The 15,801-nt window shown below is 31.9% G+C and overlaps 1 protein-coding gene across 6 annotated transcripts in view; it reads right to left on the bottom strand.

The window, feature by feature from the left end:
- The window catches only part of LOC115886862 (diacylglycerol kinase theta), an 80,304-nt gene that overhangs the window by 13,962 nt on the left and 50,541 nt on the right, over positions 1-15,801 (bottom strand). For 5 of the 6 annotated variants that reach the window (XM_030906178.1, XM_030906204.1, XM_030906188.1 and 2 more), the window contains 2 exons: positions 13,670-13,993; positions 7,997-8,239 (listed from right to left, as the gene is read on the bottom strand). In XM_030906178.1, the coding sequence (XP_030762038.1) occupies positions 7,997-8,239; positions 13,670-13,993 (567 nt within the window). The remainder of the gene's footprint in view (positions 1-7,996; positions 8,240-13,669; positions 13,994-15,801) is intronic. The other variant, XM_030906197.1, reaches the window with a different exon arrangement.

Below are 15,801 nucleotides of genomic sequence, written 5' to 3'. Positions count from 1 at the left end.
ATAAATTTTGGTACGACTGATATCGGATATGGAGAACTAACTGTCTCAAATACTGGCTTTTGTCAAAGCCCTGAGACTGTATAATGAGTTATAACTCAAGAATAAATATTAACTTGCAAATATTTTGATTTACAAATATTATAATTACGTATAAACCACTTTATACAAGGTTACCTTTATTTTTGATAGTAATAAACGAGAAATAACTCTTATGGGACTTTTATTGAAAAACTTGTCACAAAATGAGAAGAATAAGGGTTCACCAAATGACCACAGTGGCGCTAAAAACGTAAGCATAACGAAAAGTAACCATAGATAAGAGAATAAAAATAACATAACCAAACATTACAAGAAAAGTTCATGTTTTGGTTTTGTACTTGATACGCAAAAAGCTTTTTTTTTTCTTTTTCGAATACAAAAAAATTATATTTTAGGCATATTTTATTTTTTATTCATTATTAACAATGGGGAAAGTGTGTGTAATGGATAGTTGTTTGAACAGATGGAAAAAAAGAGCAAATAAAATGACACAGGATATCTTCTTTCCAACCTAAGGTATGTAAAATACAGATAATTCAGTATTATATGTAAAATTTAGAATGAATCAAAAGTGTAGTAAAGGTTTTTTGTAAGATTATTGATATACATATACAAAATATATCTTTACAGCCAAATAAAATGTATTTTTAATGATTTTAAAGTTTGACATTCAACAAATTATTGCCTTTTTTAAACAAGTAGGAAATACATTAAAATTGTACTTTCAAGAAATATATTTAACTAGAAAAATATTTAACTAAGTGCTTCATTAATTTTAAGCTAAAGTTTTTCATCTTGAATGAGATTTACGAAAAGTTAACAATAAAAAAAGATGCCCAGTCTATTGCTTCTGAATAATCGATAATAAAATCACATACTATTGACTTTTATACAAAATAAATGTATGGAGTTATTTTAAAGCTGCATTATATTTATTTAAAACCCATCACCAATTATTATTACTTTAAAGTTTTCTTAATTATCACAGATAACATATAATTTTATGTTATCTGTGTTAATTATAATTAACATTAATTTTAAGCTAAAACGATCAGAATATTTTTTCGTCGTCTTGAATGACATTTGCGAAATAACCATGCCCTAGACATTCAATGGTAATTTTATGGAACTACAAATTTAGCTTCTTCCGCATCGCCAGACGGCGCAAAAGACATTAAAGTACAGATTTCTAATTTATATATGAAGATGACATGACAGCCTCTATATTTACTACCATCTATGGTCTAGTTTTGGTCTAGTTGTCAAAATGTTGTTGATCCATCAAGTTATTTATAAATCATTTTTAAATAATTATTAATTCAGATATTCCTGATTTACCGGAAAGTTTGGTGATTTGTGTTTATAGTTTGTGTTTTTATTAGTTTGTGCATTTTGATATTTACAATCGACCATAATTTTCGTGTGAGATACTAAACTTTTTTTAGCAAAGACCTTTTAGACAGCTTAGATGAATAATACATTTATGAACGAAATAAAAAAAAATGTTTAATCATAAATAAGTAAGTACATAGTAGGTAATATAGTACTGTAACAATTAGTGGTCTATAATATTTTTATTATAATATTATAATTTATTTGTTAAATCAAAAAAATAGGCGCTATATACTCTATGTTGGTGGTTAATATGTATGTATTCATAATTTTATTTTTAGTTTTGAATATGTTATACTTCTAATGATCTAATAAAACATAAAATATAGTAAACGAGTCTCTATTTATTATTTTATATTTTACAAGGAATAATTTTGGGCTTGAATAACGTTACCGTTTTAGTTAGCGTTAATAAGTAACGGAACGGTAAAATTATGTTATGCCAAAACTCCCCATTAGTTTCTTCCGGATCACCAGGTGGCTCTAAATGACGGACTTATTTGTTTTATATCAGTGTCCAATCTATCTCTAGTACGTGACATTAGTCTATGGAAATAACTTATGAGAAGCAATAAAAAAGGGCGTAGTCATAGACTTAAAATAATAGTCTATTGCTGCTGAATAAAAATCTGTAATTTATTTCGTGCAACATGAAAATAAAATTGTATTTTTTTGAAACCCGCGGCTTCGCGTTTGCTTCACGTCAAATATTTATGTCTTAATCATCTATTCTAAAATGTTCGGCGCATGTCTTAAATTTTAGGATCTTGCTACAGCAGCGCCATCCTAATTCTTCTCTTTTTTTGACCATTTTTAATGCACGGAGTTATTTCTCCTTACCTCTACACTCCATACAATAAACTAAAGAAAGAAAAATGGATGTTTCCATTTATAGTCTTGTTAGCGTAATATTTGTAAATTATTTATGGGCACTCTGTATAATATTAGATAAAATACTGTAAAAATATACAGTAAAATATTTTCTAAAAGATCAGCAACATAAATTTGTGAATAAATGTATTGACCCTGAAAAATATTTGATTATCTTTATATTTGCAAATGTCACTTTTGACACAAAATTGTAATTTCATATTTCAAAAACTGCTAATCTAATAACTTTATAAAAAGTGTTTTACCTCTAGCTACGCCACTGGTAATGTCGTTATGTTGTATTAATATACCTAACTAAAAGGGATGCTTTAAAATTTGGCCAAGGAATATACAGGGTGAGCATACATTTGCATCCAATCAATAAAAAGAGGAGTATATCAATAAATTCAGTGTGATCGCGAAAAGGTTACAATATGCCTAACATGCCTTCTTGTTAATCGGTGGCGTTAGATTTTTTATGTGTTACGGGGTTTTTAACAGGACACTATCTCCTCAGTGAATACCTCAGTAGATTGGAGCTGCAGAGATTGAAGAAACAACTGCGAATGCAGATTCTATGGGGAAAATAGGGAAACACCAGAACACCTTATCACACAAAGATTTCTGTGTCTGGAATGGTTCTATCTTTTTTTAATCTTTCTATAATTAGTGTTAACTTCTGAAGGTAAGTTTTATGGCACGTAATTAGTTAATGACTTCTAGAGATTGACCTCGGCAAATCATCATCGATCGTCATTCCCGGCCGTTTTGACGCCGTTTTTTCGATCATTCCGTAGGATTTTTCTAGTAAAAATTGTGCCTTTATTTTTCACGTATTTAGTATGGATCTGCTCACGTTGCATAAGATACAATTTGTTTCAAAAATTCACAATAATCTCTCTGTAATTCAAGTTCAAATGTTCCAGATTTATACACTTTGCCTATAAAACCAATTAGAAAATATATAGGAAATAAAATTAAGTAAACATAGCACAAACGCAACTAACAAACCTTGCAAATAGGCTACCAACACTTGTATAATATAAATTGTTAAAAATATTTTTCTCCGATATTAATATACTTAGAATTTTTAGTAATTCCCGAAAAAAATGTGATAATGACCTGTGGCTTATTGTTTACTCCCCCTGTATATTTCTTATAGCAACCTTGGCCTTGTAAAATTATTAATGATATACCGGGTGCGTCTCAAAAGTGGCTCACCCCTATAACTTTTTTATTTTTTCAGACAAAAAAACGAGATTTGGTATTGTAGTATATTACATAAAATAGGATTGATTGATGTATTCAATTGTTTTCTGTCACTTCCTGTTTCACCGGAAATGACTACAACTTTTGATTTTTAAATGGCACCCTCGCTGTTTTGTTGCTTCGTTAGATAGAAAATGATACTCTGAATAGAATGACATATCATTACGACAATTTGACTCCAAATACCAAGTGTGTGGTATCAAATTATTCGTAAAAATGCTTTTTCGAAATATGCTAATAAGCCATCCTCGTTCCATTTGAAAAAATTGAGATATATACGATTTCAGCATCTTTTAACCGGCGAGGACAAGACACGAAAACATTAGACGATCAAATCTATTTTTCCAAAGCTTCTTGATTAAAAAATAGTGTTTTAACACAGCCATGGCACTCTAGATAGATATTTAAAATTCAATTTTGTTTTAAGCAAAAATGTCAAAGATTGACATGCGATATATCATTCGATTCAAAATGTCATTTTCTATGGAATAAAGTAAAAAAATACCGAGGATGCCATTTAAAAATCAAAAGTTGTAGTTATTTCCGGTGAAAGAGGAAGTGACAGAAAACAATTGAATACGTCAATCAATCCTAATTTATGTCATATACTAACATACCAAATCTCGTTTTTTTATCTGAGAAAATAAAAAAGTTATAGGGGTGAGCCACTTTTGAGACGCACCCGGTATTGTGTGAAGTGTTTAGGTGGGTTGGGGAGTCTTAAATACATTTCTGGACTACTAAGAACTATCGCTTTCTACCCTATATATGATCAAAAAACTACGTTATATATTAAAATACAAGCTACAAAAGGCTGTCTACTATTGTGTTTCTATTCAAATGGAGATGATGCATATGCTGAAATATACCGGTTGTTGCATCGTCGAGCGGGACATAGGAAATCCCAGTAAATTTTAATGGGGTCAATTATTGGCTTCCCTAATTATTTTAGAGAATAATTCTATTTAGGTTTATGGAAGAGCACTAAAACCCACATTCAAAAGAATAACTTTAGATATTTTTAATTTGCCCGTTTACGAGTTATCGCCGAGTTCTTTTTAAATATTTCTCCTTTCTTATGGCCCTGTATTTACTTATGAGCACCAGTCAAGGTAAAGATAACTGTCAAATAAAGTTGTCATTTCAGAAATTTATCTATTTAGTGCTTTTTTATTATTATTAAAAACTCATACCTACATCGAAAATATTAGCCATGAATTACACTACCGAAGAAAAACTATTGATGATTAAATAGTATTATCAAGGAAATAGTTATCAAAAGGTGTCGGACATGTTTGCTGCTCTGTATCCGAATAGACCGATACCTGGAAAATCTACAATCGCTAGGAATATCCAGAGATTTGAGACCAAAGGTACCCAATAAATAACTACAGATGTGAAGCAAGGCAGGAACAAAGAGAAGATGCAATAAATGATACCGACTTGGAAGTTTTTTGTGCGTGGAAGAGAACGATGGAAAGATTAGCATAAAGGAAACTTGAGGATGAAATAGGAATAGATCACACTACAGCGTTTCTTTTGAAACGACATAAATACTATTCCTTCAAATATGAAAAGCACCAAGAGTTACGAGATGGGGACGAAATACGGCGGCAGGCGTTTTGTTTTGATATGATGGAAAGAGCAAACACGGATAGGGATTTTTTAAAAAACATGTTTCACTGACGAATGCACGTTTACCTTAAATAATGAACCTAATGTTCAAAATGATCGATATTGGAACAAAGAAAACCAACACAGGTTTGTCGAAACAAGGACGCAATATCCACAGAAAGTAAATGTTTGGGCAGGGATATTCGGACACAATATTATCGGGCCATTATTTCTTATGCGAAATTTAAATGCAGAATATTATTTGGAACTACTCGAAAATCATATTTTACCTGCTTTACATGATGCCGCTAGGGAAAATCAGGAAGTTTGGTACCAAATGGATGGCTGCCCGGCACATAGTACCCTGGCTGTTCGAGAATATTTAGACAATAGTTTTAACGGAAACGTTATTGGCCTAAATCATACAGTAAATTGGCCAGCAAGGTCTCCTGATATTTCGCCAAATGATTTCTTTCTCTGGGGCCATTTGAAAAACAGGATATACAAGGATAAAAAATACCCAAATCTAGACGAGTTAAAAAATGCTATTTCTGCCGAATGCAATAGAATTTCAGTTTACCAACTAACCAATGTAAGAAGAGAATTTTATGATCGCCTGGGTTATTGTCTAGCAGTCGACGGAGGAATATTTGAACATCTTCTTAAATCCTAAAGTTCTAACAATTTAATAGTACCTAACAGGGACGCGCCAAGTATTTTCGGCGCCGTCGTGCGAAATAAGGGTAGGCGCCTTTCTCCAATATTATAATATTAAGCCAAAATTCCCAATGACCAGAGGTGCGGCGCTCGACATTGGTGGATAATATATTTTCACCACTGGCGTTCATAGATAAAAGTATTACTTAAATTTTATGTTAATTTGTTGATAAGTTCCAAAAAATGGTTTTAGTATTTTTTAAAGTCAGTAACAGCAGGCGCCCTTGGGGCTTTGACGCCGTCGTGCGCCGCACGACCTTGCCCATATGAACCAAGTCCCTGGTACCTAAATAATTGACTCCATTAAAATTTACATGGGATTTTCTATGTCCCGTCCGACGATGCAACACCCGGTATACAGTGCCCGCAAAAAAAGTCTGAAATAAGATTTTTTTATTATTAGAGATAGGTGAAATTAACCAACCCAGTTCATTATGCTTGTCTAAACACCAAAATTTAAATAAAAAGAAAGTCTCCTTATCGTCATAGATACGTTGCTTTACGTAAAATTTGAGGTGTTAACCCGTCAAATTTGACATTTCGTATTAAAAATGTTGGAATATATCCTTTTTTATTAAAATTCTTAAACAATTTGTTTAATTTTTTTTACATTTTACATCTATTTTCTTAATTTTGTCCCTCTATTATTTTTGTTAATTTTTTTTTGTTTTATACTTCATTTTTAATTTTTAGACAAGCAAAAACTAACTGTGTTATTTTACTTATTTTACCTGTCTTTCATAATAAGAAAAAATGATTGACTTTTTTGTGGGAATTGTAGTTTTGGTAGGATTTACGTGTGAACTACTAGAGTAGCTAATGATTTTCGCTAAATTGAGGTGAAATAATTCTTACTAGTCCAAACTAAAGACCAATTTGTTGTTGTTACACAAAAAAAACATCCAATTGACGGGATAAAATTAATTAAACAAAACAATAATACATAAAAAAATCGAATAACTGAAAAACAAATACATTCAGAATAATAAAAAATTGTTGTTTTGCCGTAATTTTGTTCAATTCTAATATTGATCATGTGATTAAATATTATTGTATTTGTTTTTTATATGTAATATTTATTATTTAGTGTTAATAACAGGTATTTAACAAAAAAAAACAGGAAAGGTTAGTTATAGTTTGATATAGTTACAGAGTCGTTAATTTCCATTTTTAATTTTATATTTTTGGAATCTGCCGTGTCTTTCAAGCAAAAATTACTTTTAAAGTTTCGTTCAGAATCCCGAAATTAGTGGAATAAATTAGTGGTTTCAATTAGCGTAGAAGTTTGTTCCTCTAATTTCAATGTACGTATTCAGAACGTCAAAATTAGTGGTAGTAATTTTCACCTAATAGAAAATGTTAACAAACCTTTAGCTTCATTCAGAACCTCGCAATTAGTGGAATAAATTAGTGGTTTCAATTATACTTTATACTAAAGATTTTAGGATCAATCACAAGGCTAAAAAATACATATAATGTCCTAGCAATAGCTTGCGGTAGTCAGTTGTATCCGTAGAGAAAGCCTAATAGTTTTGTAAAACAATAAACTTTTAATTTGTTGCCACAATTTCTCTTGACCAATGATAATCAAAGGCCAAAATTACATTACTCACACATTTTGAAGTATAATTAGTGGAAAAAGTTGAAATTAGAGGAATAAACTTCTAAGTTAATTGAGATCACTAATTTCTTCCACTAATTTCGAGGTTCTGAATGAAGTTTAAGAAATATGAAATCTGTTGTAGGTTCTGATGTAGGATTATTCGATTAAAGTATTTTCAAGAATTGAAAAGTTTAAAAAAATCTTTTCAATCATACCATTCTTGAAGACAACAAAATTGGTTTTATATTATGTTAATAATTTCTTTAACCAAAATTTCAATTTTATTTGTACAAATTCACTGAAATGGTGAGTCTATGTATAATTTTATGAACACTCTGTAGAATACTTATAAGTTATTTAATGTTAAACAAGACTAAAAAAAAAAGTTAATAACTGTTAGTCACGGAAAACAATCAACGAGAAAAATATAGAGTAAAAAGGACGTCGCGCGCAGTTACAGCAAAACAACATCGAAAAACACATAGGATTGACCTGCTTTTTTAATTTGCTCATTGGTCACTTTCAATTTGGACAGTTTTTGCCTCTTCTTACCGGTGGAATTGACCTGCTTCAAACTGTCCTCCGGCTTCTCCGATTTCTCCTCGGGGTGCAGCACGACCGTCCAGCGGTCGAGGAGGATCTCCTCCGCCTCGATCACGTCCTTGAGGAGGTTGAGGGGGTCCTCGCCGTCCGCGTACCCAGCGCCCCAGCGCAGGACGCGCGCCAGATCGTTGCCTGTAAAAGGAGGAGAAACAGAGAGGTTAAGTGATGGGAGAATCGAAAAATTTTTATAATTGAATACTTTGTACTCGAATACTTTTAAGAACCGAATTAGCGATGAGCGACTCTGGTCTTGATCTTGCGGTCTTGATATTGGTCTAGCATTTGATCTGCAAGACCGACCAGTGCAAAACTTACGCAAGACCAAGACCAAGCATGCACGGCTGTTGCTGTCTCGCGGTCTGGCATTTATTTTTACCAATTATATGATACAAGAAATTATTTATTTGTTCAAAATTATTGTTTTAATTTATTACAAATAGCGTTTCCCGGCTATTGCAAAAAAATTTAATGAAAGAAACACTGATTCCATACAATATATTGAAAGATAAACATTTTTGCCAGACAAATATTCTAATAATTTCATTCTTTAAAGTTTTGTTTGCATTAAATTATCAAAAATACTATTTATTTAAAGATTTTCTATATAGAAAGTGCACCTAGCAAAAATTTATTAAAAAAAAAAATGACTTGCAAGAGTTTTGCATAAGACCAAGACCAAAACTGGACTCTGCAAGACCAAGGCCAATACCAAGACTAGTTATATACTTATTTACTGCAAGGTCGGTTTTATTATTTGATAAAATCTAGGTGGCTGTGATATGTCTGACGCTACTTCAATATAGCTGTCTAACTATACTCTGTTTTTTTTCTCAGGTAAGATTTCGACAGACAATGACAGAAAAAAAGCAGATGACGTCCCTTACCAATCTATTTATTTTAGTAAAAAAAGTTTCTAACAATTTTTAAGTTAACTATGGATGGGTTTAAATATAAATCCGTCATGCGTCGTCTCTTGTTGTTTTTAACCAGTTTTATTGGTTTATTTCAAAAATGACAGATCGTATTTCAATTTTATTGGTTTGACGGAACGATGAACGACAAACGGACGCCGATGCGTATGAACTCGCCCTTAGATTTTTGACGCTTGTCAAAGTCTTGCCAAATTAGAGGTTATAATTTTGTGTCAACTTTTGTCAGTTTTTTCAAATATCCTGCGTTTTGGAAGATGATGTATTTTGATTCGTGTTATTACGTCTGTTTTGTGTCTTTTGAAGTCAAGTGGAGGAAAAATCGAGTGAAAATTAACTGTAGACCCAGAGCACAGTTTATGGTTAATACTCGCTGCCCAGGCAAAAAGTCTTATACACCAATAAATTTACCATCATTAAAGTTCGTATACCATCTCGTCGTAGATAAGTGCATCTCGAATGTGGTAGAAGGACCATACTAAACACATACTAAAAACTGGAGTAGCTGTAAAATATCGACATCACACGATACGTAAATAATGGATTTTAGTACTGCACAAGAAGAAGAAAGAAGATTAAAGTTAATTAATCAACCTTTAAGGTACCTATAAAATTTGGTAAGTGTTATTAATTATAAAATAGTTTGTTTTATTTATGTTGTTTTATTTATTCCTGCGGAATATTACAAATTTGTATTTGTACATAAGTTATATTAATAAATATAATCATAAATGCGGGAAGTTTCATAAAGCTTGAAAGTAAGAAATAGTTCTTTTTATATTTTTTGGTATGTGGTGTCTTGTTCTTGTTTGTTTTGTATTAACACATACCGTTTTATTAAATTAAATAACTCGATTACATTTTTTCAGTTTTATACAGTTTTCACAATATTTTGAAGTAATCACTTGTCAGTCAAATTTTAAATATAATAATTTCCTGCTATGCGTTCCAGTTGTACCAACTTATTTCTTTGTAAAATAAAATAAACTACTTTGAAATGAAAATGACAGACACATATATCACTGTCAAGGATCTTCTCGTTGGACAGACTATAGTCCAACTTTAACAGCTAGTTATCATTTTGTGTCAGTTAAAATAAAAAAAAATCTCAGAAATTTACCGGAAATTCAAACTTATCCTACATCAGAGAGAATTGATGATTCTATTAGTTGGTGACTGCAGTGTGTATTCACCAATACATAGAATACTTAAATGCTCCTGATTTTATCTAGTCTGGGTTTTTATAGGGATATGTTAATGACAGTGTTTACAAAACTCGACCAACTATTGTCGACAACATGGGAGAAATTATTGTAGCTGCTTTTCGAGGTAGATCTCCACATATGCATTTTGAAATGAAAAAATCCTTTTGAAAACACAATAATTTTATGCAGTTAACGGGAAAGATTGTATATCTTGTATAGATAATATATCTAGTATTTTGAGCATTTGATTTCATCCAGCTAATTTTTGTCACATAATTATAGGTTTATATCTAGTTTTAATTCTGTAATAATTAAAATATGTTTTAAACGTGTACCTTTTTATTACCGTTGAATATTTTACTCTACAATCTTTAATTTTTGTTAAATTAACAAAAGGTATATCACACAGCCATTCTAGATTTTTTTAAATAACAAAGATCTACTGACGCAAAATTATAAAATTTAAAATATCTAGGAAAATCTTTGTCTGAGGTGTGGGCAACCTTAACAATATTTTGAAGATATATAAATTCCCCATTGAACACCGGAGAAAATATACTGGGTGTTTTATTTAAAATAAAGGAGTAACTTGGCTTCGAAATTAGCTGTTATCGAAATTTAAAATTTACTCTTAATTTTCACAAAATGTGAAATATGTCAAAATCCTTAGATTTTAGGTATATGCTTCTTTAATACAATTCACCTATATTTTTTTCCTAGAATCCGAAAATCAATTAATATATAGGGTGTTCCATTAGAAAAAACACAACTTTAATGTGTAACTTTTTTGGGAAACACCCTGTATCTTCTTCTTCTTCTTCTTTTAGAAGGCGTATCGCCTGTTTAGTTCTGGTTTCCTCCTCGTCTAAGCAACTCTTGCGAGGTTGACTGCCAACTGTCTTGCCAACGTTTAGGTGGTCGTCCAGTAGGTCTTCTGCCATGGGGTACGTTGTTGCGAATTATTATGGCCATTCTGTCGGGGCCCATTCTATTGACATGCTGGTTCCATTCTCTTCTTCTCTGCCTTATCCATCTGACAACGTCGTTTGTTTGGCACTTTTCTCTTATGTCTACATTTCTCTGTCTGTCCCTCAATGTGTATCCAGTTATCATTCTTAAGGTCTTCATTTCAGTAGTTCGTAGGATTCTCTTTGTTACTGATGTTTCAGCTCTGGTTTCAGCACCATATGTCATCACTGGTCGTATGCAGGTTTTGTATATTCTTGACTTACATTCTGTACTCAAATGTTTGTTTTTCCATATGGGATAATTAAGATGTCCTGATATTGCGGCAGCTTTATTGGCTTGTTTCCTTACTTCTTCTTCCAGAAATCCTGAGCTTGTAATTTTGCATCCGAGGTATTCGAATGACATTATCTGATCAATAGTTTTGTTTTTTATTACCAATTTGCACCGTAGAGGCTCCTTTGTTATGGTCATGCATTTGGTCTTATTTGTGGAAATTTGCATGTTAAGTTTTTCTGCCTGTCTGTTAAAAGCTTGTAGCATTCTTTGGAGATCGTCCTCTGACTCTGCAGTAAGTACTGCCTCATCGGCATAGCATAATATGTTTACTTTATGCATTCCCATTCGATATCCTAATCCAGTATTCTTGACGGTTTTTATTACTTGATCCATGATTGTGTTGAATAACAGAGGGCTGAGACTGTCGCCTTGGCGAATACCAGTTGTAGTTCGAAGATGCTGCGTTAAGGTAAAGTTTGTTCTTATTTGGGTTGTTGTTTGTATTTAAGTCCTTGATAAGTTCTGTGAGTTTTTTCGAGACATTGCTGCTTTCCAAGATGGTGATGATGTCTTTTAGTTGGACTCTATCAAAGGCCTTTGTTAAATCTTTAAAACATAGATAGGCTGGAGAGTTATATTCTAAGGATTTTTCAACTAGTTGCCTGAGTATGAATAGTGCATCGGTAGTTGATCGGTTTCTTCGGAATCCTTGTTGTTCCTCGCTTATTGGCACTATTGAGGAGATTTTGTCCGCAATGACCTTAGTCAGAAGTTTTAGCGAGGTGCTCAGTAATGTTATTCCTCTATAGTTTGCTGGGTCTGTTTTATCTCCCTTTTTAAAAATGGGTATTGTTATACTTTGTTTCCATTCTTCCCTGTATAATTCCCTGTACAATTCTATATATTTTTATAAAATGTTTTAGTTAACCTACATATGCTGCCAAAATTTCAATTCGATTTAAACTACCGTTCTCCTTGGAGCTTCCGCGGCGTTTGAGAGGCGCCACCCTGTTTGTAGCGGTTGTTAATTAAATAAATAACTCAATTAGATTACAGTTACTAAACTATTATACTCCACGTTATAGATACTTCATATAGCGTTATCAATTATCGCTCCATATTTTGAAGAAAAAAGATTTATATCCAGAAAATTTGGTTTAAATGGTTCTATTTCAAAAATCACTACTATTGCCCGTACAGCGCGATCAAAAATAGTTGGCAATACTGCGATAGAGGATTTTAGGATAAGAAATTGGTGCTGATGTTAAAACAAATTATGGATCGAAAAGTTTTAGCAAAATATGTCAATTTATTGACTACATTATATTTGGCTTTTCTTATCTTTATCTTCTTCAAAATTTACAGGTCTTGATTTTGTTATTTTTGCAATCAACATATTTTTTAATACAACTATAGCGTTTAATATGGAAAAGGAATACTTTTATAATCAGAGCTAATTTTCATTCCGGTGTTCAAAACAAGATTAAAAACGTAATCGGCTAAGTAACTTCTAATCAATACAGAATTATAATTTTGTTTAATTATTTATTAAATATCAGGAACATATAGTAGGACAGTTCCAAAATGCTGTTAAGCAGGAAGTAACAAACGAAAATGGAACAATATGATAAGCCCATACAAAAGTATATTTTACCTTTTAAATTTATAAAAAATATGCATAACTTTTTACTACTAAATTCAAATATATTTTATTTCATATTGGATACCCTCTAACAAACATTTTCTTGGGATAAAACTAGTTTATAATGTTAATTTTTATAATGTTATTATTTATGTAATCGTTAATAATTAAATATGTTTTATTATCAAAATCTATCACGAGCAAGTAACCTAATTGGTATTTTTTAATACACTTATTCAATAACTAAATTAGAAAACCTTCAGGTTAAATTAATTTCTTGGATTCTTTGGATTTCATGGAAAAGGAATTTAAATATCGTCAAAAAATTACCGATAATTTTAGTTGGTTTTAACGCTAGTGATAACAGCTGTTAAATATTCGCATTTCTTAAATTTATTACCAGCTAAACAAGCAAAATTGTTGATAGCTCCGTATAGTTTGTAAACAAAATGAATAAAAATCTCAAACAAGAAATCTGGTATAGATATTTTTTAAATTAATGGTGCACACTGTATATTGTAAAACAGTCACATATTCTTACCTGTTCCCAAGGGTACTATGGCACAGGCCGGCGACGAACACTGCGAATCCTGACCCACATTGTCCAGACACTGCAGTACCCATCCGATGGTACCGTCACCCCCGCATACCAGTATCTTGTACTTGGGTATGTTTCTGAACACGTAGAGACCCGGTAGAGGACCTCCAATGTCCAAGTCAAACACTTGGTACGGGTTGAGGAGTCTTCTAAAGTTGGAGATGAGTTCCATACCCTGACGGCCACCAGATTTGACATTCACGAACACCAGCAATGGGTGTACGTCAGCTGGGATCATAGATGGCTCGATGTTGGGTAATAGCATCACTGAAGATCAGTAGTTTATTAAAATATTTAATAAAAAGAAATATTTTTGTTTTGTCTCAGACAAACAATATAAATAGACACATCTTAACAGTATTATGTGATTTGGTGGCTACAATAACCTGAAAACAGCTCCAGCAGCTGCTCTGGGTCTTGCTACAAGCCGAAATCAGGGCAGCTAAAAATAACGTTGTCATTTATTTATCGTTAAATGGAGATATCTGCTTGTTGCAGGGAACAATTGGACTATTTTTAAAGGCCAACTCAGTAAAAATTTAGTTTTCTTGGAACTGTCTGGTCATTGCAGTTACCCTTTCAATTATGAAATATATTCAAAATTATATTTTTTTCACCAAATATGACGTCAATATTTTGAATTTAAAAAATTGTGCAAATTTTATAATAACAATTGAAGGGTCCAGGTGAAAAACATGATAAGCGCCATTTTAGTTGCGTCACAATATATTCAGATATGATTCACAGGTTCTAAAAATGTATTGTTTGTTTTATACCGTGCTGGCAACTGTTACTTTTGGGTCGGTATTTACATGTGTGGTAATAAGTAAATCGCATAGGGATCTTATTAAGTCGGAGTGAGAGGAATGCGACGGTGTGCTGTTGCGGCGTTGCCGGTACGCCTTTTCCTAACAAGTAAAGTAAAATCACGATCGCAAACCGCTTATTTTTAAAAGACTTTTTTTCGAAAAGATAACTAAATAAAATCATTAAATATGTTTCTGAGCATCTAGAATGGAATTATAAGAATATCGCTAGGGTGTCCATTTTTTTTATAACGAGAAAACGTCAGTAATCGCGATAATTTGAAAACTCAACTTTTAACACATAACATGCCATAACTTAAGAACCACTTTAGATATTGAAACTTGTTTCTTATATTGAAGATGGGATTTTTTACAATATATTTAAATAAGAAAAATTCGATAAGGTTGTTTTTTTTTCATTCAAAAATGTTAAACAACCCATCCATTACTTTTAGTGCATAGCAATTTTCAGCAGTCGAGTAAGTTTTTTATTTATAAAGATTTTCACATACTGTCTGCGAAGAAAATATAGCAGAAGTGTTAAGAAAGTTTTTCAAAAATCTACAATCAATTATTTCTATCGATATTGATTTTTGAATTCTTGAGTTCTAATAGCGCGACCAGTGTCGAACACCAACTCAAGTCCAGTTATTTTTACCAAAAATGCAAATGTTTCTAACTTGCACTTAAAAATTTTCTTGCTATAGGAAAAATTACGACTCGTCAATAATTAAAGTATCACGAGATGTACACCTTTCCCTAGAACTTTAAGTACTGATTGGGTCGACCGATCGACTGCGACAAATCTGCCATGATACAATATCATGAAATCTGCTATATCCTTTTCCACGTCTCTTAGCAATGTGCACAGTTTTTCTTTGTTCAGTACATTATAAACACATTATACTCTTCTTACATACGGAAATGTCGACCCAAGACTAACCTTTTCCAGCCCTTAGTATATCACAATTACACATTACAAGATGAACTTATTGAATCTGTGGTCTATATGAACTATACAGGATGAGTCTTAAATAAGTGCAAATATTTTTAGGGGTAGTACTCGTATATTTTGACTCCTGCAACAGGTTTTTTCGCAAAAAAAATCGATTTTTTTAAATTTTTAGTTAAAAACATCTTCATAATATGGCAGCACAGATAGTGGATTAAATTTACAAGAAAGAAAACCCAGAAAAGATGAGGGTGGTTCTCAAAATTTAAGCAAAAAATCACATTTTTGAAATTTTCGAAGTAAAATATCTCGGTTAT

The sequence above is a fragment of the Sitophilus oryzae genome, unplaced genomic scaffold (genome assembly GCF_002938485.1).
Source record: "Sitophilus oryzae breed Bouriz unplaced genomic scaffold, Soryzae_2.0 scaffold_1146_pilon_pilon, whole genome shotgun sequence".
Taxonomy (NCBI): domain Eukaryota; kingdom Metazoa; phylum Arthropoda; class Insecta; order Coleoptera; family Curculionidae; genus Sitophilus; species Sitophilus oryzae.
This window is presented reverse-complemented; position numbering and strand designations above follow the sequence as displayed.